The following is a 26,351-nucleotide window of genomic DNA, read 5'->3' as shown; positions in this document are numbered from 1 at the left end:
ATTAATAGCAAAGAAAAATTAAAATCCCAAACTTACAAGGTTTTCAACTAAAGTGAAGTTTGCTAAAAGTTAACAGTGTAACATGCATTATCCTATTACCACACACTCTCAAAGGATTTCTCAGACAGTTTGCAAGAAATAACGAAATCTATCCTTACTCTACAATCCCAAATAGACACCTTAGCAGCAGTGACTCTCCATAACCGCTGAGGTCTAGACCTCCCCCCTGCTGAGAAAGGAGGACTTTGTACCTTCTTAGGGGAAGAGTGTTTTTTTTACACTAACCAGTCAGGGATAGTACGAGATGCCACTTGGCATTTACAGGAAAAGGCTTCCGAAGTCAGACAACGCCTTTCAAACTCTTTTTTTTTTTTTTTTTTTTTTGAGACGGAGTCTCACTCTGTCGCCCACGCTGGAGTGCAGTGGCGTGATCTCGACTCACTGCAAGCTCCGCCTCCTGGGTTCACACCATTCTCCTGCCTCAGCCACCCGAGTAGCTGGGACTACAGGTGCCCACCACCAAAATTAGCCTGCCTAATTTTTTGGTATTTTTAGTAGAGATGGGGTTTCACCATGTTAGCCAGAATAGTCTCAATCTCCTGACCTCCTTTCAAACTCTTATACCAACCTCTGGAGTTGGGCAACATGGCTTCTCCCCTTTCTAGGTCCCGTGGCAGCCATCTTGCTGTTACTCGCCTTTGGAGCCTCTATTTTTAACCTTCTTGTCAAATTTGTTTCCGCTAGAATTGAGGCCATCAAGCTACATACAGAAGGTCTTACAAATGGAACCCCAAATGAGCCCAACTAACAACTTCTATTGAGGACCCCAGGACTGACCCACTGGCCCTTCCACTGGCCTAGAGAGCTCTCCTCTGGAGGACACTACAACTGCAGGGCCCCTTCTTCACCCCTATCCAGAAGGAAGTAGCTAGAGCAGTCATCGGCCAAATTCCCAACAGCAGTTGGCGTGTCCTGTTTAGAGGCAGGATTGAGAGGTGACAACATGCTAGCAGCACTCGCTCGCTCTTGGCGCGTCCTTGGCCTCGGCATCCACTCTGGCCACACTTGAGGAGCCCATCAGCCTGTCGCTGCACTGTGGGAGCCCCTCTCTGGGTTGGCCGAGGCCGGAGCCAGCTCCCTCTGCTTGTGGGGAGGTGTGGAGGGAGAGGCGTGGGTGGGAACCGGGGCTGCATGAGGTGCTCGTGCACAAGTGCGAGTTCCAGGTGGGCGCAGGCTCGGTGGGATCTGCACTCAGAGTGGCCAGCCTGCACCACCAGCCCCGGGCAGTGAGGGACTTAGCACCTGGGCCAGCATCTGCGGAGGGTGCACCAGGTAACCCAGCACTGCCGGCCCGCCCATGCCACGCTCAAATTCTCACCAGGCCTCAGCCGCATTCCCATGGGGCAGAGTTCGGGACCTGCAGCCTGCCATGCCCGAGCCCCGCCCCCCAGGGTGCTCCCATGCAGCCTGAACATCCCCAACGGGTGCCACCCCCTGCTCCGCGGCGCCCAGTCCCATCAACCGCCCAAGGGCTGAGGAGTGCAGTGTGGGACTGGTGGGCAGCTCCGCCTGCAGCCCTGGCACGGGATCCACTAGGTGAAGCCAGCTGGGCTCCTGAGTTGGGTGGAGACTTTGAGAACTTTTATGTCTAGCTAAAGTATTGTGAATGCACCAATCAGCACTCTGTGTCTAGCTAAAGGTTTGTAAATGCACCAATGAGCACTCTGTGTCAAGCTAATCTGGTGGGGACTTGGAGAACTTTTATGCCTAGCTAGAGGATTGTAAATGCACCAGTCAGCACTCTGTGTCTAGCTCAAGGATTGTAAATGCACCAATCAGCACTCTGTCAAAACAGACCAATCAGCTCTCTGTAAAATGGACCAATCAGCTCTCTGTAAAATGGACCAATCAGCTCTCTGTAAAATGGACCAATCAGCAGGATGTGGGTGGGGCCACATAAGGGAATAAGAGAAGGCTGCCTGAGCCTGCAGTGGCAACCTGCTCGGGTCCCCTTCCACACTGTGGAAGCTTTGTTCTTTTGCTCTTCACAATAAATTTTGCTGCTGCTCACTCTTTGGGTCTGCGCCGCCTTTATGAGCTGTAATACTCACTGCAAAAGTCTGCAGCTTCACTCCTGAAGCCAGCAGAGACCACGAACCCACCAGAAGGAAGAAACTCCAGACACATCTGAACATCTGAAGGAACAAACTCCGGATACACCATCTTTAAGAAGTGTAACACTCACTGCAAGGGTCCACGGCTTCATTCTTGAAGTCAGCGAGACCAAGAACCCAAAAATTCTGGACACAACAGCACTTGACAACATCCTTGCTGTTTTAGATGAGCTTTGTGATCTGTTATGTTGGAACTATCTCTAGACCTGTTTATATGAGAGGGCAGCAGAGCTTAAAGGTGATGTGAGGTATTGAAAACTTATTGCTGTACTGCAAAACCACTGCAAGGTTGCAAGGTTCTGGATAATATTCTACTATTATTTTGTTTTTCTGTTGTTGTTATTTGTTTTGAGATGGAGTCTCGCACTGTTGCCCAGGCTGGAGTGCAATGGCGCAATCTCAGCTCACTGCAACCTCCGCCTCCCAAGTTCATGCAATTTTCTTGCCTCAGCCTCCCGAGTAGCTGGGATTACAGGCACACACCACCACACCTGGCTAATTTTTTTGTATTTTTAGTAGAGACGGAGTTTTACTATGTTGGCTAGACTAGTTTTGAACTCCTGATCTCATCATTCACCTGCCTTGGCCTCCCAAAGTTCTGAGATTACAGACCTGAGCCACTGTGCCTGGCCAATATTCTACTTTTATAATAAGTATTTATAGATACTATTTCCCTGGTATTTTTTAAAGTTTCACAAGAAAAAGACAAAAGAATTTCTGTGACACATTTTGAGTATCATTTCATATCTTCAGTTAATACTGAATAAAAATTAAAAAACTAATATTTATCATTTTGTGGACCATTATGGGTATTGCCAATTAAGGCTTAAAAGTCTGGAGTATAGCAAATTTACATTAACCTTATGAGCGATGTTAATGAGACATATACATATTTTTCTCTCAAAAGATTAAGTTTCTTTGGAAGAAAACATGTGCAGTAAGTTTTATATAGTATAACTTAATTCATGAGGACTTTATTTTATTTGTAGATGTACGAAATTATAAACTTATCTGCATTATTAATATGTCCATTAAAAAATTAGCACAATTCCTACCCTAATTTCTGATAGATAACAGAACTGAGATATTCCAAAAACTAGAAGTGAATGAGATTAATTAAGCTACATTCAATGCCAGATAGAAGCAACACTTTTTTTACATGGTTTAAAACAATTTTTCCAATACAGACTGTATGCAGAAATTCAAGTAAGAACAAGATTACGTTCTTGGCTACGTGGAGTTATCAGTACCACCTCAAAAAAAAAGGTCTTTCTAGGGGCCTTATGAAGACATTCATTATCTTGGTAAATGTATCAAAAGTATGCCTGAGCCATGCAACTTCTGAAACCTGATGTGTCAGCAGATCTCAGCAAAAGAGTCAAGTTAATCACGAATGAAGGCAAACACATGGAAATGAAACTGCTTCCACCCTCATAAGCAACCTTTTTCATCCTTGTAGGAAGACCAACATGGGAAGAAAGTAACCAGCATATCTGTGAGTTAACACAGAAACAAATGCCAATGAGATCAAAACACGTGATGCCTATGTGAATACTCTCCCTCCCCACTACTTTTATTTTCTGTTTATACTTAAATTTATCTAAAGAAAAGACATGTCTATCTGCTTACACTCAGGTATGCCATCTCACAGGTTTGGGGACCACCACCACTCTTTCAAAGTGCTTTGCACCTTCCTGCTAGGATTCATGGGGTATTAATTTTACAACTTAAATCTCAGAAGCTAATTCTAATTCCTTGGTGGAAACCACAAGAAAAATACACAATTGATGTTACCTAATTAATTAGCAGTAATTTTGTGCTTAACTGTTTACAGACTAAAAAGGTGATATTCTTTCATCCTCCCAGCAACTTCTGAATGCTGGTAGCATTATTATATTCATTCTCTTTTTGGACAAGGAAATAGTCAAAGTCTCTTTCCACTGACTCTACTCAGTGATATCTGAGTGTAACCAGACAGACATGTCTTTTCTTTAGATAAATTTAATTGTAAGAGAAAAAATCAAGGTTAGGGGAGGGGAGGAGGATGATTATTCACACAGACCTGTAGTGCTTTGATCTCTCTGGTATTTGTTTCTATTTGTTAACTCAAAAACAGGCTGGTTATTTTTTCCCACGTTGATCTTACTACAAGAATGTCAGTGTTCATGTACTGAGCATGTATTTGAGGAGACCTTTCATAAGTCTCTTCAATTTGTCTATGTTTGGCAATCAGTCAGGCAACATATGAAGGTGACATGGCACTACCATTTTAATTCCAAGAGAAGGAATAAAATTATTATATATCTTATATAAAATGACAAATAAAAATATGACAATGTGGCGATTACAAATGAAATTATTTATTTACATTCCTAAACATACATTTAGATAGCCAGAACTGCTTTTGTAGTTTGTATTTATACAGATCTATACACATTTGCCAGATATAGAAAATACAAAGATGGGAAACCAGTTAGACATTTTTTCTGAAATTCAGATTTAACTAATGAACTGTTTTTAATCTGTAAACCAGATCTACGTAAAAAATGTATCAGAAAACTATTTTTTGATAAACTGCAAAAACTATGTAGTTTTTGATATTATCTTTAGTAATACAGAATGTAGGAATATGACCTTTGGTAAGAAAAAGTGAGGAAAAAGAACATTACAAAGTCTCTCATAAGCTATAACCACCACCAAAACACATGCTGTCAAATTATCTAATTCATATCTTCTACCATCAGGTTTCAAGTTAAAATGAATGCAGATGAATTGCTGCTTTTTTACAGTTATATAAGGCTTATCTCATTTTTTTTTTGACAGGGCCTGCACGTAACAAAGATCTTAATGGAAGTTGATTATACCAGATGTCTAAAGGTGGGTCAGCCTAGCTTTTTAAGCTCTTAAAATGTCTCTGATTTTTGTCAAGGTTACCAAATTAACAGAACTCTAGGACCTTTTGTCCTTACTTAAAAGTTAAAACTTAGAGGCTCGCACTACATACATTTTGATTTTTTTTTTTTTTTTAGATTTCCCACATTAGTTTGGAGATAAACTCACAAATTTATAAGAAGGGCTCTGGAGATAAGCAAGGCAAGGCCTGAAGCTGAGGTCTCTTGTAGTCATGAGTGCTAAGGGAGTATGGCCTCTGATTTCAGAAATGGAGAGAAAGTTTATTTTCATCTATGATTTCTTAATTTATTTAGCAAATATTAATTATTAATTAAGCATCCTGACAGAGCAGGAGCATCGCCATCTTGGACAAGAACCACCATTTTAAAGTTCCCCTTGATCAAAAAACTGCCTAATCCGATCAAAAGGGCATCAGCCTAATGGCTAATGTCAGCATGACCATGAACCACAAATGACATCTCCGACCAGAAACACTCCAATCCGAAGATAAACCCTTCCCCAACCAGAGGCATGCCAGCCCCAAGATAACCTCCCCTCTGACCAGGGAGAGGTCAGCCCCAAGATTACCTCCCCTCTGACCACAGACATTCTAACCCCACAATAAACTTCTCCTCCATTCAGAAACATTGCAAGCCTGTGATATGCTCTCTCCCTAAACCCTTAAATACTCTTAGTCTTTAAGAGAGTGTGCTCCTGACTGAAATTGGCCAGAAGCCCCTCTCAGATTTATTCTCCAAAATAAACCTGTCTTTGACTGTTGAGTCATTTTTCATGTTTTTCCTCTTTAACTGTTACACATCCTACTATTGTATATTCTAGTCTTTGGGCAAATAGCAGTGACAAAAACAAGCACTTATGTTTGCCTTTATGGAACTTATAGTCTTACATGGGGACACAGGCCATACATTTGCAGTTTTAACTTGAATAAAAATTGCTTGGGGATAAAAAAGTTCTCTATGATTCTTTTTCTGCTATGCATCTATCTATCCATCAATTTATCTACCTAGCAAGTCTGTCTTACTCTGTCCATTAGTTGAGCATTCTTACTGTATCTTTTTAGGTCCACTTTGATTAGGGATAGATAGGCAGGAGACAGATTCCTCGACACACTCTTTGTTTAAAGTTTTGAATCTTCTGTAAATGACAATGGATCAAATAGTTCAATAAATATTTATCTTCCCAACCCATGCCATTCTGCTACTGACACTCAGTGTTAAGGGAAGAAATGTTATCTTTTTTCAAATGTTAGTAGGTTCATGCTCTTAGAATTCAAAATTCCCAGTGATCAAAGGGTTTTTCAATTTAAATAAATAGAATACTTATTGCATTTAATATAAGACTCCCCTGACATGGATGCTACATAGGTTCTGATGCTAATTTTTTTTGTTTAATTTGTTTGTTTTAGAGACAGGGTCTTACTCTGTGGCCCTGGCTGAAGTGCAGTGATGCAATCACAGCTCACTGTAACCTCAAAATTCTAAGCTCAAGCCATCCTCCCACAGCCTCCAGAGTAACTAGGACTACAAGTGTGCCACCAGAATGGGCTAACTTTTTAATTTTTTGTTGAGACAGACTCTTGCTATTTTACCCAAGCTAGACTCCAACTTCTGGCCTCAAAAAATCCTCCTGCCTTTGGCCCCCCACAGAGGGCTGAAAATACAGGCATGAGCTACCATGCCCAGTCCTAATTTTACTAAATCTATCAAGGTCTGCTTTATTGAAATTTTTTCTCAGAAAAATCAAATAACATGTTTAAAATAATTAATACCACACCTTAAATTACTTACAAACTCTCTCAAGTGGGACTAACATAACAGATGATGGGCTTGTAACATTTGGAAATAATTATTGCAAAGAAGTATAGTTTGTTTCTCTGAGCTTCATTATTTCTGACATACATCATTAGTGTGCAGTGGTAAAATTTTCTATTTGTAGAATCTCTCAACAACTTTAATTAATTAAAGGAACCAAAGAAATAAATTATCCTAATGACTGAAAATTACTTTTAGACATTTAGTTTTGAAGAAGTAAAAGGTTTCTATTCTCAAAAAATAAATAAATAAATTTCTATTTCCAGGGATGAGCAAATGGGTGAATATGTACATTGGTTCAACCTATAATAATTTTCTGACTATGACCCAGGTACTTCCCTTCTTCAAAGAGTTAATTGGTAGTAAATACAGATATAAACTCACAGTCAAATCATGCGAAAATTGCAATGGTATTGATTCAGGGTACTATAGTAGTAATGAAGAATGATTCCAAAGGTAGAAACCAACAATTGTTATGGGCTTCTGTATCCAAGTGACTGTGTAAGCATTTTGTATGCATTCTCTTTAATACCCACAACCACTCTGTGAGATTATTATTATTCTTCTAATTTTACTATGAGAGAAACTGAGTCATGGAGTTTTTTTTTATTTTTTTTAAGTAATTTGTTCAAGGCCACACAGTAAATGGCGTAGCCTGACGTGGCAGGTGGCAGGGTTTCAGGGAACATGGGCTGAAGATGTTATTCTCTTTGAGCCTTAGTGATTGGTTAGAAGAAAAAACACAGAAAGAAGGGAACTGTTATAGAGACACATTTCAGATAGTGAAAACATTATCTAATAAAACACAGGGGTGATAAATATATGCCATGCGAAGCAAAATTTGGCATCTTGGTTTTATCATGACAAAACCTGCCATATGGACTATAGAGAAAGACGAACTAGAGAACTCATCAAGGGCCTCTTCAGGGAGGGTGGACTTTGACATGTTGTGCATAAGAAAAAGTTATAAATCGAGAGAGAAGACTGCCAGTTTTTATTGTTATAAATATTATTTTGGTAATGGATTTGATTAGACAAAAGTGGAACAGAACAACAAGCTACAAGGACCTTTCAGGAATTTAAGCAAGTGAATTAAAGCCTCAGTTGAATGGAATGAGAAGGAAAAATGGCTACAAAGTACTTTGGAGGTAAATTTGGCAAGATTTGTTCATTGACTGTATGTGGGATGTGAGGAAGAAAGAGGAATCATAAGAGCAATTCATAGGTGTCTAGTTTCAATGGATGATGATGTCATCAAGCGAGGAAGTGAACTTTTCAAATTTAAAATTAGAACATGTGGACACATTGAGTTTGAAGTATCAGTGTGCCTTGTAGCTCCAGATGTCCAGTAGTTTGTTGAATGTTCAGGTCAGAAGCATGAGAAGAGTTTAGTTGTACAGAATGAAAAAACTGATCACCCAGGTATAGTGTGCACAATTATGAGTTGTGAGTAATGAGTGGAACCCTGAGGATCATCAATATTTAAGAAAAATATAGCAGAAGAGAAGCCCAAGGAAAAGCCCATACAGGAAACAATGAGAAAAGCATGCCCCAGATAAGAAGAATGCAAGCAATGCCAAATGAAGCAGAGAGGGTCCAATATTAAATTATTACATTAAATAAGTTAAGTTTGTTTAATAATATTAATTAATGTGAACAAATACACTTATAAATTACTTAAATTATCAAATTAATTATTAAATCCTCATATAAAGAGTTCATTGGGTTCTGTAATTGAGCCATTCTTTGAAATGCTAGTTGTACAACTTCAGAATTAACTTTATAAATTCACAGGGACACCAGAGAGAGGCCTCTGAAGATAGTGCATCTGCTCTTTGTAAAGGTATAAAAGGAGGTTCTTACCAATGTGTTGCACATATTCATAAGCAGTAGGGTTGAAGGAAAGAAATGATTATTTTTAAGTTGTTTTATAATCTATGAATTATAAGTCTAAATTTTATACTCAAAGTTGTTGGAGATATTACTAACTCTCATCTAGTTCAATTCTATAATTTTATAGCCGGAATAATAATGGTCAAAATTTATTGAGTGCTTACTTTGTACCAAGCCAAGATCTAATAGCTTTACATGTATAAACTCAATTTCCCAAGAGTACATGACAAGTAAGATATATAACTTGTTCATGAGCACACAGCTAGTAAAGGGAAAGCCAAGATATAAAACTAGGGTGATGCCCAATAACATATTTAACCACCGCCACTCACTGACAATGAGAAAAGGGAGTCCTGTAAATTGTGTCATTGGTTATTTGATTGGAACCATCATCGAGGGCCTCTTCTTCAACCAATGTGCCCCCATTTTATGCCCCTTTAGACTCACTAACGAAAAAAGGTGATTAACCCCGTTTGCAGACATTGAAAATGAATAGAATACACTGATATTATTCATCATGCACTGCCTTGGAAAAAGCTTATTATCTTGGGTTCGATTTTTAGGCTAAGTACAGACCCAGAATCCATAAGCTTTTTCAAACCTTAGAATGTAAGAGGCCCAGCATTAATGTGAAATACTGTGGCATTTGTTGTTGTTGTTTTGTTTTGTTTTTGTTTTGCTATGTACATTGGCCTTCAGCTCCCTTGTAGGACTTCCCTGATCCTAAAATGAAAAGTGGATTAAAGAATTTGAAAATAATATTTTCTATATCTGCTACTAATGATGCCTTGTAATTTCTCTCAGGAGAAAAGGACCTTCATAGTACTCAATAATAATAAGACACATTCTTGATCTACACTGGTAAGGACTCGAGTTTACCATACAATACTTACTATTGTATAGGATAAATTGAGTTTTCACTAAAACTAACAAAATAGGTTACCTTTCTGAATTCTGAAATTGGCAAAAACCAATTTTAGATATATTGAGTGGCGAACTTTTCTAAAAGTTGAAACGTTTATCATCATTCATTCATTTGCTGTACCCTTTTCCACACAATTCTTAATCATCAGGTGTTAACGTATTAAACTAAGGAGGTATGTTGTTTCCTTTACACTTTTCAATTACAGGGAGAGATAGAGGAAGCAAATTAGGGAGCAAGCTGAAGAAGCTGAATGCAAACTTCTGTACAGGACTTGAAAGCAATTGCTTCTGGCCTTCAAACCTGGACTTGAGTTGCAATATTTCACACATTAGACTTCCTATCTTCTGGGTGAAAGTCTGATATAATGAAAACATAATTGAAAGTAGCCATTTCTATTCTCTTTCAACTTCTACATACTAATAATACCTTACATTTTCTAACAAGAGCAGTACAATCACAAACAGTTGTGGTGTAGGTTATTCAGTCAAGTGCAACATCAACTGCACAGAAGTAGTCTTCCTCTCCCATTATTTCCCTCTTTTCTTGTCCTACATAGACGGTACCCCATGATTTCCCTATGTGTGTTGATTCAAGTTTAGAAGTCAATCATCAGTTCCGTGGTCACTACTAAATTGCCTTCATACAACTCAGCAATAATACCGTTCATTTAGGAGGAACAAGTTATCTGTACCCTAGAAATTAGAAGAGTTTACAGCATCTCTTTTAACATTTTTATGTAAATACAGAATTATGGGACACTTCTGAAATGTGTCATGCCACTGTAGATGAAAATATACTTTCCTAGGTACAATATGACTAAAATCAAGGTAATAATTATTAAATGAATCTTATTTAATGGTACTGCAGGCCAGCTGTGATAAAGCATTCTCATAAGAAGAAAGTATACACATAAGAATGTATATATCATTTATGATCGTACAGCTTTCAGTATCTCCATTGGAACTTATTGTCTGCTACTTAGAAGCTGCAGATATTTAAATGTAGATGTGGATCTTGGAATTATATATCCCTGAATCTTTGCTGCTCAATGCGACTTCTTTTGATTCATAGATCATTTTTGCAATAAGAAATCCATGTGGTTTTATTAGATAACCATGTCACCTATGGTCTTAAGTAAGTCAGCAGGGCAGTCATGCCATTAGGCCCTCTTCTGGATTTTATACCGATGTGTAAGGGATCTGGAGTAAGGCAAAACACATCACTGTACATTTAGCAAAAACAATATGTTCAGGGACTCCTGTCAGCTTACCATGGGGCTGAGAGTCATATGTCAGGGCATCTTTTGGACTCAGCCTGGATTCTGTTATAGTAGAGGTACCACTACTCATCATGCATGTCTCACCTTTCACAGACAAGTAGAATGAAGTGGTTTAGTCAGTGGGTGGTTGGATAGGCTGATTGGTGCCTGTATTCAATATGGGGTAACCCCAGATGTCTTTTACAGGAGTGGCCTGAGAAAGCTATGTGCCTTATATGTGGGACCCATGGGGCAGTTTGATGGGATACTAGATTAAGATCACCCCTGGTGGTGGGGAAAGTCCCAGTTTTAAGGGAATCTGAGCTTCAAATTCATACCTCCAGCAGGGATAATATTTGGCTAAAACTTAACAAACCAAGTCTGATTCATAGTACTTACTTCTCTGATTATTTAAAAAAAACACTGATGTCATTTTAACTCCTATTTTAGGTTCAGGGGTACATGTGCAGGTTTGTTATATAAGTAAACTCATGTCACAGGGTTTTGTTGTACAGATTATTTCATCACCCAGGTACTAAGCCTAGTACCCAATAGTTATTTTTTCTTATCCTGTCCCTCCTACCACCCTTCACCCTCAAGTAGGCCCCAATGTGTTTTCATCATTATGTTCCCACTTATAAGTGTGAACGTGTGATATTTGGTTTTCTATTCCTATGTTAGTTTGCCAAGGATAATGGCCTCCAGCTCCATCTATGTTCCAGCAAAGGATATGATCTCATTCTTTTTTATGGATGCATAGTATTCCATGGTGTATATGTACCCCATTTTCTTTATCCAGTCTGCCATTGATGGACATTTAGGTTGATTCCATGTTTTTGCTAATGTGAATAGTGCTGCAATGAACATTTGTGTGCATGTGTCTTCATGATAGAATGATTTATATTCCTTTGGGTACACACCCAGTAATGGAATTGCCGAGTCAAATAGTAGTTCTGTTTTTAGGTCTTTGGGAAATTGCCACACTGTTTTCTGCAATAGTTGAACTAATTTACACTCCTACCAATAGTGTATAATTGTTCTCTTTTCTCTGAACCTCACCAGCCCGTTTTTTTTTTTTTTGACTTTTTAATAGCCATCATTATTTTAGAATTTTTTCCAAAGGTCAAAAACAAGCACACTGAAGTTTGGAACCTAAAATTTGCCTTTTTCTATGTATAGAAATTATTCTTCTGACCACAGTCTTGCACAGTTATTTCCTTCATCACAATTACATGAATATTATTTTTCATGGTTAAAAGGTAAATTTTGCATTTTCTCTGAGTATGTTGCAATGGTTCAGACAAGGAGCATCCAATCTTTTGGCTTCCCTGGGCCACATTGGAAGAAAAATTGTCTTGGGCCACATATAAAATGCACTAACACTAAGAATATCTGATGAGCTAAAAACAAAACAAAACAAAAATTGCAAAACAAAATCTCATAATGTTTTAAGAAACTCTACGAATTTGTGTTGGGTCACATTCAAAGCCAACCTGGGCTGCATGCAGCCTGCAGGCCATGGGTTGGATCAACTTGGTTTAGCCCTTCAAGCATGAACTTAACGCAAAGCAGTCATGAGTAACCTGCTGTCTTCTCCCTATATTGGGGGACTTATTTTTCCTACCTTTTCTAGTTTGGTGATACCTTTTCTTGAAAGTTTTTTTTATAATAGTGAAATCATATCTTGTTTCTGTAATCCAGCTTTACATCCAATTCTTTGCAAGGCCTCAAGGGCTGTAAGTGGCAGAGCTGGAACTTGAATTCAAGACTCTCTGTCTCTAATGCTTAGGCTCTTAACCAGTCACTATTTCTACTTATCTCATGAGTCTATGGTTTTATAATATGCTGTACTGTAAAATAAATAGACAGATAAATGGACAAATAAAAGGAAAATCTTTTCTTCATAGAGACTTTCATTTATTTTCTTAGAAGCAGAGTTTCAACTTGGCAAAACCAGAGGAAAAGATGTACCCAATCAAAAAAAGAATTGCTTAAATTTTATTTCAAACTCAAAATGTGTCTCCACTAAGTTGGATATGGACTTAATAATTTTGCAGAAGTATAATATGTAAAAGTCAAAGCTGTCAAGTGATAGAGCTAGAGTTTATTCAGGATATAAAATTAAATTTTCTTTCATCATTGCTCCACTAGGCTCTCAGTTGCTAGCATTAAGCAGTTCTTTACAGAGCTACAATATTGCGGTCAGGTTTTTTTGTGTTGTGAGATAGCCACAAGTTTACAAAGCAGCATATATATATATATGAATTCCGTGTGTGTGTGTGTATGTGTGTGTGTGTGTGTATATATATGTATATATATGTATATATATATTCTCCATATAGTCTTCCTGATCTACGTTTTGAGAGGCCAGGCAGAAAAAAGATGAGAAAATAAAGGATGTGTATTTAATTAGTCGCTAATCCAATGCTGGACATTTGCCCAGTAACTTCCCATGCCTCCTCTACCCTTAATCCAGCCTCTCTCTGTTCTAGAATGACCCTTATCTTCTGGAGACATTCGCACCAGCATGGCTCTGTGAAATCTCAAATGTGCCTTGGTTTGGGTAAAGCAAAGCAGCTAGGCTGCCTAACTCTTTTTCCAGGATAAAGACAGAATCAGATGTCCCACAAGGGGCCAGCCCAAAATCCATTTAAGTACCTCAATAAATTCTACTGCACATCAGTCTGTGAAGCTTTATAAAACATATTTAACTCTGTTTTATGACCTATTTTACTACTTTTGAGAGCCTTTCCAAACTTTAGAATCACTGTTTTCTCCAGGAGGAAGGCACTGATTGGCCCCCTGCAGTCCTGGAAGGCCATTATGGAGACTGGAATTGGTGTGCTCAAGTCATTATGATTCTCATGAATCCTCTATTTCAATACTTGGGTATACATATAGTGAAATGATGGTTTCTATTATTGTTGTGATCCTAAGGAAAAATGGGTAATAAATTAGATTCAATTATCTAGAATGTCTACATAATTGTGGTACATTTTATTAAATTAATGATAGTTATCAGAATTGTTTCAGTTTCTCATAATAAAACATCTGAGAAAACTACAAAGAAAGGAACCTTGGATACCTAACTGTGAAAACCGTACATTTTAAATTAAACTAGCATTTATCAAAGCATATAAAATTGACCCACTGTGTGACTTAGGACTTCATCTTTATAAGTTGCTATTTACTCATTTATAAATATTACAAATGTACCATGTCACCTACAAATCCCTTATCTCAAAGATCCTATTATTCTAATATGAATTTATTCCTCAGTTGACATAAAACATTTAATTCTTATTAGGGGAGAATTTTGTCAAAACACATTTCATAAACATGGATGAATTTGATGTTCAAAACTTGTCAGCTTAAGAAAAATCTTGAATGCTGAGAGATTGATATTTTTATTTTATTGAGTAAGTGTTATAATTCAGGATAAAAGAGAAAATATTTGTGAAGTTTTCTTTTTTCCATTGTGTAGATGCAATGATTTTTTTAAAATTAAGAGCAGATGGATATTTAGACATCAAAAAGCCTGCTTGAAATACTGAACATTGCATTATTAAAGCTCACATGCTGAGGTTTGCTGACAAGAGGAATACTCATAAAACATAACCTTTTATTTCATCAAAGAAAGTTATGCCTGCCCAAGATCTGAAGCCCAACATCCATAAAATGGTTTCACACTGGTGACATTCTATTCAAAACAGCTGTCTGAAAGAAAAATAAATGGGATTTAATCTGCCGTAAAATGAATTGCACAATTTATTTTTCTTGAGGAAGTCATGCCTTTGTGACGTTGGTGAGCTGTAACAGTTTTGCTTCTAAAAGCAGCGTCTCCTTCTATTCCAAACCCATATTAATTCAGCCATGTGGAATTTTCCTACACAAAAAGCAGTTGGAAAGTCAGAGCAGCTTATCCAACACCTGATGCTTTTCTCTACCTTTAAAAGTATTAGTTTAAAACATGAGCCCAGGATAGACTTTCCATCCAGAGGTAGGTAGATTTTAAGATGCTTGGTCATAAAGATTGAAATATATGAAAACTGTCAAAGTCAACCATTAATGTCCTACAAAAAAATGGAATTTCATATACTACAAACTAATATTTGAGAAGAGAGCAAAACTGCAAAAGAGTGAAATGTGAGTTAGAAAAATGACAACTAAATGAGATTAATCATCTCTTCAAAATGAAATGCTTAAAAAATGTAAAAGCTACTCATAGGACAAATGTAAACATTTATAAGCCCCAAATTAACTAAGTCAGAAAACTTTTCAATATAGACATTTTAAAGACAATCGAGTAATAGTATGTTTTGATTATTTCATTCATTTAGTACTCATCATACCTTTTACAATAAAAGAAAAGAAAGCAAGCATAAGATTTTTTTCTACTGTGGAATGTGCTCTAATACTACATGTGATAACTAAGATACAACCTAATATAGGGTAGACATTGAAACTTAGGTTGTGCCTTTCCATTCCATCACTTCATTTTATCATATATTTTCCAAAATTCTTATATGCATGTTCAAATTAGCCTGCATGTATTTCATTGTAATGCCATTCTCTGAAACAACTTACATTAGAACACTTCTAACAGTTCTTTTTTGTTAAAGCTAGCTACATAAAAAATGTCTATTTGCATGGTTCAGCAAATATATCTTTGTAAATTAAATGTGAATCCTAAAATAATTAAACTGAAAATAATTTTAACTGAGATATATTATTACTTTCTTTAGAAGACAGAAGATATTATCTCCATAATAACTTTTTGCAATGTTCTGACTACCAATGCCCCCATTATAAAAGCTAATACATAATGCAATTTATTAAGAAAAAATATATATTTCTATAGTATCTCAAAATCCTTTTTCTTAATTTACAAAATGAGCACCTGCTTAAAACAGATTTCTACTAGAATGAATAAAGTATTGTAGTAGTAAGCATGAGGCTTGTGAATGTGTGTAGCATTCCTGAACACTTGAGAGATTATTCACATTCGCACTTCAGGAGAAAAAGGAGACAATACAAAGCTACCATAAACGTGAAGGCAAAGGTGAGACTCAATAAGGATATATAACTATCATTATTTTTGTCAGATAAATTCTGTTGTTTCTGAAGACATTTACATCCAGTGAGACTGAATTTTTAATTTACAAGTAAGAGGGAGAGAAATCTCAAAAGTGCTTTTCTTCTGAGACAGATTCTACTCCAAGCATATTCTGCTACTGGTGGGTAATATCCATCTTTTACAAATGCACAAAGACTTTTTATGAGTTGAGTTTTTATTTTGTAACTTCCAAAACTTTTACCCCTTTATGTTGTAGGATAATTTTCCTGACATTGATTGCACATTACTGTGGTATGTTCATACATCTGACCACAGAGAGCAATGTCGCTCAATGTCCCAGATTCCCTTACATTCACAAATGTTAAAGCAATTTGTTAACAGAGCCATTAAGACAATCTGCACATTTAACTTTTATGCAACATGATATACAAATATCAGAAAGCAGAATAGCTCCTTTCCATTCTTTGGCATATAATGCTGAATTTCTAAATATACTGTTGTATTTTTAACATTTGCTTAGTTCCTGCTACTAAACAGTATTTGGTTTGATACTGTAGTTTGATCTTTTTAAACACAATTATCCTCGCCATTTTAAATGAATATTAAATCTAAATAACTCCAAGATTTATTTAGAGTGACTAGCTCTCAATAAATCTGAGACATAAAAATTGCTTGTCTTATAATCTAGTGAAGTACCTGATGGAATACCAGCACTAAAACATTTTTGTCGACTGTCGTCTCAGAATCTTTAAATGCACTTTAGTGTTAGTATTGTATAATATAAAATAAAAAGGCACTACCATTCTTCTTCGGTTTTACAACCTTTTTCACAATGATATCTTCCAACTTCGAATAGTTGTAAAACTTGTGCTGATTGATTTGTCTGCTTATGGAAACTTTCCTTAATGTATACTTGGAGACTATTTGTGTAAAATAGAAATTGAATTCAAGACTTGACATCATCATTTGTGAAATCATTAAAAATATCTCTGCTATTTTAAAGATTTAAAAACACTTTCAGCCCTGTGAAGGGTCTAGGATTTTTTAACGGTAATGTGGATCATTATAGGAATTGCTTTGCTATTTCCATATACATATGTATGTATACATACATATTGTATATACACATATATATATATAATATTTTTTCCTTGTGAACTTGGCATAAAATCTATTGGCTGATTCCAAAGCAAAATAGATTTATAAAGTTTTGAAAGACATTATTTGTTTAACAAAAAGGGAAAATTGGCAAGGGGATGAGGTATGACAGTAAATTGGAATTAAACATCAAATGCTATAAAATGAGTTCACAAGAAAGCAAGGCAAATGTCTACAATTTTTGGAAAATGGCGATATCTACCAAGGAAATATAACAATTAACGTTACATAAAATACTGTCGATGTCCTTTACGAACTTATAAATCCAATATTAATTGCACACTAAATAGTATAAACAAACAGCAAAATTTATTTTGTAATAACATGTAAGAAACAGGAGATTTTTGAAGTTACTTATTGCACCCATATTATTCACTGAAGCTTCAACTTTTGGGACAGAGTTTTGCTCTGACACCCAGGCTGGAGTGCAGTGGCACGATCTTGCCTCACTGCAACCTCCATCTTCCAGGTTCAAGCAATTATCCTGTCTCAGCCTCCCAAAGTGCTGGGATTACAGGTGTGAGCCACTGTGCCTGGCCATTCAACCCCAATTTTAAAATGCATGACAGTGATTTTGAAACTTTAATTCCTATAGAAAGTACACATAGATCCTGTTGAAATGCAGATTCTGATTCATCTGGTGAGGACTGAGAGTCTGCATTTCTAGCAAGCTTCAAGCTGCTGCTGCTGGTCCATGCACCACACTTTGGATAGTAGGAGTGTGGGCTGTCTAAGGAAAAGTAAGCTGGATTTCTTGAAAGTTGTTGGCATTGGGAGGATAGTTTCCTTCTAAAGAGTACATGGAGAATAACAGATCTTTCTGAAACTCAAATATTCAACTACTTCCCTTTTCTGTCCAGGAACTTTGAAACAAGCAGGAGCAGAAATGAGTGAGTGTGCACCTGTGTGCCTCTGTTTGTGTGTGCGTACTCGGGTATACAGCAGTGCCTCCACACTTGCATTAAGGAAAGTGTGTCAGCAACTCTCCTGTGACTATCCTCAATTTAGACTTGCATTCATCTAAGCATGCAAAGTTCAGGGAACTGTCAAGTTCAAATATACCCTATCTCTGAGGTTAAGCCCCAGCCCATTTCACACATTTCAACATTTTCCATGTGGATGCCGTTAAGGTTGCCTGGAATTTGGAGATAAGCCCAGGATTAGTCCTGCTTTAAAGTCACCATGAAGCCTTGTTATAGGCCTCAAGTTAAGTTGTTAAATGTATTTCTCAGAGCTTACTGGAAAAAAAAAATAGCCACATTCACTAACTTTGGTAAGCTTCAGATAGCAAAACACAGTGGTGGTGGTTGAAAACTTAACCTGCAGACCTTTACCTTCATGTTTTATAGATGGTGGACTTATGTTCTGAGGCTAAAATGACATTCTGTTACCAAGCTTGCTTTAGGAAAATGTCTAAACTGAGAACTGCAAGATGGAATATTCACTTTCTTTTAAAGCATTTTGAGAACTAGGTCAATCTTATTTAAGCAGATTTTTCTAAATCACTTGGTAATAGTTAGCATTATTCTGTGATTATCTAATATTTTAGTATTTTACTTTATTGATATGAAACCCACTATTACAGAATGTAACAATTACTATATACTTATATTTGTTGTAAATATGAATTCCAAGTAATTAGCAAGTGGCTCATGCTAATGATGTGTCTAAAATATTGGCTTTCTTGTATTTTTGTTCATGTATAGCTGTTCTATTGATCTGGAGGATGTAAAATATAAGGGAGTAATATTTGATTAAGTCTTGTTAAAGTTTAGTGCTTTTGGCCAAAGGATCTTGTAGAGTATCTGAAAAAGTTAATAGTGCAAAGGTGGTAAATAGTGCAAATACTGAACAGAAATGAAATTGGGATGCATTTCTAAAAGTAAATTTAAAGTGTAAAACAAACAAAAAAACTTCCTAAAGGAATCCAACAGAATTCCTGTATCTTCCTGTATTTTAAAATTTATCTATCCTACTTAATCTGATTTTTAAAGAGGTGGTGAAAAGAACTCTACACACTATAGGGTTGTAGCTTTGGGGAATTTTCTAAGAAAAGTATAAGTTAATTATAGCTTTTAACAGCACAGCTACAGATGCATCAGAATAAAAAGGAGTAGAAAAAGTTTTTCTCTCTTAGAGGCCCTGTAAACAAGTGATGTCTAGGGGTATCTTCCTTTTCTTCTAATAGTAAAAACAATCTTGAAAAGGATTCTGCTAAACACTCTTCTAAGGCCATGCATATAATTTAGATAGATAACATAATCTCCTTATTGATTAAATTCTCAGAATTTTATTTTACTTCAATGCTTATAGTAGCTTATTGGCCATATTGGAGATGTTTTAAATGTTAAAGCAGTCCTAATTTCTCCAAATATAAATTACCATGATTACTCCTTAAATGGCCACTAAATGAATTCTTCTGTTGACTCTGGAGATAAATAAATCAGTAAAGGGATAGATAGATAGATGATAGATAGATAGATAGATAGATAGATAGATAGATAGATAGATAGATAGATTATTGTGGATCATATTTGATTAAATTAAGAGAATCTTTTCTCCAAAAAGTATAGACATTTATACTATAGTAGTAGGAGAGTATTTGGTGAGTAGAAATCAATAGCTGAGAGCTATCGCTCTCCCATGAGCACACAATTCACTGAAACATCCATGGTGGCTCTCCATCATAACCTCTCCATGAAGAGTCACTATCATTCTCATTTTGATAAACAGAGACACTCAGAGAAAGTTAATTTACCAAATGACATACAGTTAATAGTTGATGTTGGGATTCTGACCTGTGTTCATTACATTAATTATTTATATTTCTCATAATTCAGAAAGGAGGAGTGATGCTCCTAAGTCCACTCAAGTGCTAATATACATCAACCAATACTCTCAGATGAGATTTTCATAATCCAAAGCAAAAATTTGGAAAAAGATCCTTTCCTATTTTATATAATTTAAAAATTATGATGTATTATAAAAGATTATAGAAGCATTTATCACCTATTTCTTTCAAAATTTACTTTTGCATTTGATTATAAAATTATACTTTCAATTTGATTGCTCATAAGAATAGAATATCTCAATGAAAGTTTTACCTAAGCGTTAAAGTAATGATTATCCTTAGAAATGTCCATTAGGAAATTCAAAAATCACCATTACTGTTCCTAAATTATCCATTTTCTGTTATCCCCTTTCACTAACACTAATTACATTGACAGTCTACTTTCTTCCCAGCTAACATGACATACAGAAACATAGTCCACCAAAGTTGCTACTGTACCAAAGGTGACGGTGATTTGGAACCAAGAAAATGTAGGTGCCAGTATTTTCAACCTTTTCAAAGGCTTTCAACTGAAAAATACTTCTGAGAAATATTTAACAAGAAATGTTCTACAAACCATAATTTTCTGCTACCAAGTGTTTCTCACTCTATTACCCACCAGGTCAAAATTCTACTATAATGAATAGTTTACCAAGATAATCAAAAGTTACACTGGCCTATTTCTCCTAGTACCAGTCAATCACAAAGACTATTCACTTGGCAATCTGCAGCCTCAGATCTTTATCACCTTTTTCACTTTTTGAAATCAACGCTTTATTAACACATTAAGTACCTATTTTTAGCCTGAGGTAATAATGATAACTGCTTTGAAATAGTAACCTCAATTAGAATAAAAAAGTGAATATGCCATTTACATTGTTTTTCAAAAATCTGCAAATTTCAGTTTTAGACAGTGGCTCTTAGTAGGTAGTATTATATGCACGCCTACCTATGCAACACGAGACAAAAACCTCTTTAAAATCAAACCTAAAATGACCAGGTTGATAGTTTTATATATATAAATATATATATATATAAAAATATATATAAATATATATATATATAAAAATATATATATATATAAAAAATATATATATATAAAAATATATAAAATATATAAAAATATATAAAATATATAAAAATATATAAAATATATAAAAATATATAAAAATATAAAATATATATATATAAAATATATATATATATATATATATTTTTTTAATTTGAGAGGAAGTCTCGCTCTGTCACCTGGGCTGGAGTGCAGTGGTGCGATCTCAGCTCACTGCAACCTCCGCCATATTAATAGTGTAGTGTCAAACAACATCCTTTCTGTCATGTAAGTCCCAGTATCTATAGATACTAGGCAACTTCTGAATCAGTATTTAAAAGAAGTGTATAAAGACCAGTATTTTAACTGACTACCTCTGTCAAAGAAACTTCACAATTAGCACACCAAGCAGTCTATCTTTTGCAGAATTTTTGAATACTATGAAAAAAAAGACGTTTCTGTGACAAATAACATTTCCAAAACTTCAAATTAACTTCAATTAAAACTTCCAAAACTTAATTAACCCATGTGATCTCAAGCTGTATTCTCTTTTGAGACATAAGAATAATATTCAATCAAAATATTTTACTGTCATTCTTTCTGACAGATATACAGTTAAGTGTAGCTCCTTCATGCAATAAAATATAAGGTAAATTATAAAATGCACTTTATAGTATATTCATATAATAGCAAGTAAATTACAAAATTATAAAATTTTTATAAGGTAAATATAAAATTATAAAAGTATTAAAATTTATGCTAAGTTTTGTAAGATACTATTACACTAGATTGTTTCTGTTATTGTTCAGATAGATAAAATAGCTAGAATTACCAAGTAAAAATATGTACCTGTGTCCCTTATAGTTTCTAATATTTATGAAGTAACACAAGCACAGCCTGGAGTATGTGTCATACTGGTAAATAACAGAGTAGATACTTTTCAGAAATAGGAACAAATTTTATAGTTCTAACTCAAATATTTTACCATTCATATGTACTTACAATAATATATTTTACAGTGTTGGTCCTGAAGCTGAAAGTAGAATTTGAGGCATTTTGCCAACACCTAATTTGCAACAGAGATTGTAATGCAAATTTCTTACAGATTCCCAAATGAAACCTATAGCTTCTCATTAAGTTTCTTTTGCATTTGGTCAATATTTTACGAAATCACAACATAGATAAAACTTCATAATCACCTTTCAGATGGAATCAGAAAGAAGCTCCCATTACCTTTTTTAAAAAGTCCTTAATGATTATGTGAATGGTAGCAGAATCAGATAAAATGTTATCAACTGTATCTTACCTCTCTCACTGAAGTCATCTACTAGAATGATTTCTGCTATCAGACTCCCTGGAGTTCGGTTAATTATACTGTGTATGGTCCGCAGGAGTGAAGTCCAACCTTCATTATGAAATGGGATAATGATGCTGGTGTTTGGCAGCCTTTCCAGATACATCTTATGCTTACAGCTGGAGATGAGGGAAAAGAAAATGGTGTGTCAAATGCAAAACTCTTGTATATCTTATTCTGTTGTTTATTCATTATGTTATCAGACAACTGTGGAAACACAACTTAGTCTAATACTTTCCAACCAGAGTTTGTACAGCATGATTGTTATCCTGCTCCTTCATGGAATGCATTAATGATCTCCTTTCACACTCACTCTTAATGAAACAACTGTTTTATCCTCTGGTATCAGGGTTTCAAATTTGTCAGTTTTTGAAATGTTGTGCTCTTGTTGATGTACATTTTTCCTGTTGTTATATAATAGAAATAAGGATGAGTAATATGCATTAAAACTGTTTCCATGGAGCACATAATTAAGGTTTAGATGGACTTCCTGAAGAGATCTAAAAATTTAACTTCTGTAATATTTATGTTTAATTAGTCAGTTTTAGTCATGGAGTGTTTCAATGGCTGGACAGTATTTAAAGCCTGAAGGGAAAAACAACTGTAGCTTCTAAACAGAATAAATTAAAATTCAATTTAAAATAACTGTTAACTGAGCACAACCACATAATAAGATTAAATTAAGATCCAAATCAAGATGTTATCATAGTCCCAGTGAAAACTCTAAAAAGAAATCTCAAGTTCATTTTTTTCATTGTTGGAACCATCTGAGAAGACGAAAAAGAAGTATTTTTAAAATTGTATTCCTTTATTCATTATTTAACCTAATAATTTATTATTTTTAACAATATTCATTAAACAAGTAAATTTTGACATTTTCAGACAATGAAAAGTGTCTGAAAACCCATCAAAATTATAATGATATGGGCACAAAAATGTTTAAAAACATGAAATTCATTTTAGGATAACTTAAATGTCAAAAAATATATATAATATGAAAAAGATTTGTCAGTAATTTCCATGGGAGTGTAGTAAGATAGATGTTTTTGCTTATAATTCACAGATCTGGAAAATAGTGTTAATGAAATTCAGCATACCTGGTCATAATTATGCAGAGCCATTGATTCTTCTGAACAAAGTCAAAGAGCCCAACTAATTGTGCTTTGATACATCAATATTCAGAACGTTGCACCTACTTGTGAGAACCATTACACCTCACAGTGTTCTTAGAATGAAGGTGATATCCCAATGAAGCCAATTGTTTTTTAAACATTAGGACAAGCTATTGTACATATCACTTGCCTATTAATTAAAGAGGAATTGCATTCAGAGTAATATCCTATAACCCATCAATAGGGGCCAGGCACAGTGGCTCATGGCTGCAATCCCGGCACTTTGGGAGGCCAAGGCGGGAGGATCACTTGAGTCCTGGAGTTCAAGATCAGCCTAGGCAACATAGCAAAACCCCATCTCTACCAAAAATACAAATATTAGCCAGGTATGGTGGCGCACGCCTGTTATCCCAGCTACTCGGCTGGCTGAAGCAAAAGAATCGCTTGAACCCAGGAGGCAAAGGTTGCAGTGAGATGAGATTGCACCACTGCACAGTCCAGCCTGGGTGACAGAGTGAGACTGTCTCAAAAAAAAAAAAAAAAAAAAAAAGAAAAGAAAAGAAAAGAAAAAAATCAATAGGCTCATGACTTTTCAGAGTCATGTACAATCCAATCAGAGAAAGGGTAGACAAAAAAGAATGCAAGACCAATCATGTGTGACAAAGGCTTTCTCTTTAGAAATGTTTTCAATAATTTCTATCTGCCTAAGCTCAAATTACTATCAAATTACTAGTACACATGAAATATAAAAGGATCCATTCTATTCATTCATTCATTCACTCATGTCACAGTAATTTACTGAAGGTTTGATATAGGCCAGGCTCCAAAGTTGAGATAAAACAATGAACAAAATCTGGTTCTGAACTTCAAGATATTTATATTATAATGAGAGATACAGAAAGACAAATAGTTACATCTTTAAAATGAAATGGATAGTGTAGAAGCTTAATAGAGTGCTATAAGATTATTTGAGAGAGGCCCATAAGCCAATTTGGAAAATGTTGTAGAAATTCAAGTGAGAATTGAAGGTGGCCTGCAGAGGACAGGTTCAAGATCTATGTAGAAAGAGAATTCACACGACTTGGTAACTAGGAGAAGTGACTACAGAGGACTCTTACATTTTGGACATGGGCAACTGATCAGATGAAATACAGAATGACATAGGAGCCTGTGTGAGGGACACACTGAAGGTTTCAAATAATGAGAGCAACGATAATGAATTCAATTTTGACCATGTACTGTTGAGACGTCAAAACAACATCCAGTTGGAACGTAGCTTTCATATATCATATACACATCTATCTGTCAATTTATATGTCTATCTATATATATGTGGGTGTGTAGCTCAAGGTAAAAATCTATTTTGCTGGAGGAAGAGGCTCATGAGAGATAACCTCTAGCAGATGATGCTGGCACATCAATGTCTCCTTAGCACTCACCATTCCAGTATAAGCCAAGAGGGTCCTATTATACATCTCTGCAGATAGCAAAGTGAGTACTTTCTCTCATCTCTGCAGAAAGGGCAGATCAGAAGTTCTGGGAGAAATTAATTCCCCTAGAACAAGTATCAACCAACAAATAATGGAAGTTAGAGAATAAATAGTCGTATGGTGGGATAACCCTGAGGTATGTTCCATATTGTCTCCCATAGTTTCCTAGCAGGATTACACCTCAGTTGCCCACAGTGATCAGCAGTTTGACAATGCATCTTTTACTGGCTACTTTCCCTTTTCTGTCTTCCTTTCTCACATTCCCTGCACCGCACCACTCTACATTCTGTGATTACCTGCTAAACACTATTATAGTCAAATTTTTGTTTCAGGGTTTGCTTCTAGAGGAACCTAAACTTAGACATAGGCAAATAAGTTATACCTCATTTGGTATAGTCTCTTTGGAACAGTCTCTTAAATCAATACCCTGGTCAAGATTCACTTTGATCAATGTGCTGGTCAAATAGGCAACACTCTTATTTATGTTGAGTTAGGAAGGCTGCAGTTTGTTATACTTGGAGATACTTTTAAATAAGTTTTTAAAAAACGATGATCACACATGCATTTCATTACTTCTTTCAGCTTTTGAATTATTACTGGTGCTCTACTCAGAGATATCTCTAGGCCTATGAAATACAACTATCAAGACATTACAGCGGATACATAAAAATGGTCTCATACTAATTAGTCGATTATTAGTAGTAACATTGCCTTTTTACATTGATATCTGTGACTTATTTTTCAATTAGACTACATTATAAACTCCTTACTATTTCATGCCTGATGATTATGTATCAAATATTGAAAAGTCACACCACACTTTATAGATCAGACTAGGTTCAAATGATAGCTTTGCCATTTACTGCCTGTGTGACAATGGGCAAGTTATTTACCCTCTATAAGATTAATTTTCTCACACAGGATAATGTGGGAGCAAAAAAAAAAAATTCATAATGTGCTAAGGAGAATTAATTGGGATATCTATGTAACGTACTTCATATAGCATCATATCTAATAATAGCAGGGGTTTAATAAATACTGTCATTATTATGGTCATTGTTGTTTACACTGTATTATTTCATTGTCAAATCCTCTGTGGAAGAAGACGTGGAACTAGGAAAGACAGGAACTGCAGAAGAGACAGTGAGAGACATTTAGGATACAAAGATGAATACATTTCAGTCTCTTCCCTTAAGGGTTCACAGACCAGTGAGCAGATATATAAAATGATTAGACTCAAACAAGACAAGTGACATAATAGATGGTACACAGACATTGAGAGCCTGAAGGAAGTGTGACTAACTTTGT

The 26,351-nt window shown here is 35.6% G+C and overlaps 1 protein-coding gene across 1 annotated transcript in view; it reads right to left on the bottom strand.

The window, feature by feature from the left end:
* GALNTL6 (polypeptide N-acetylgalactosaminyltransferase like 6) overlaps nucleotides 1–26,351 on the bottom strand; it is a 1,233,993-nt gene that overhangs the window by 684,967 nt on the left and 522,675 nt on the right. Inside the window, exon 5 of the mRNA XM_004040637.5 lies at nucleotides 22,394–22,560. Within this exon, the coding sequence (XP_004040685.2) occupies nucleotides 22,394–22,560 (167 nt within the window). The remainder of the gene's footprint in view (nucleotides 1–22,393; nucleotides 22,561–26,351) is intronic.

The sequence above is a fragment of the Gorilla gorilla genome, chromosome 3 (assembly GCF_029281585.2).
Source record: "Gorilla gorilla gorilla isolate KB3781 chromosome 3, NHGRI_mGorGor1-v2.1_pri, whole genome shotgun sequence".
NCBI lineage: Eukaryota > Metazoa > Chordata > Mammalia > Primates > Hominidae > Gorilla > Gorilla gorilla.
The sequence above is the reverse complement of the archived record's forward strand: the minus strand, read 5'-3'. Positions and strand labels throughout refer to the sequence as shown.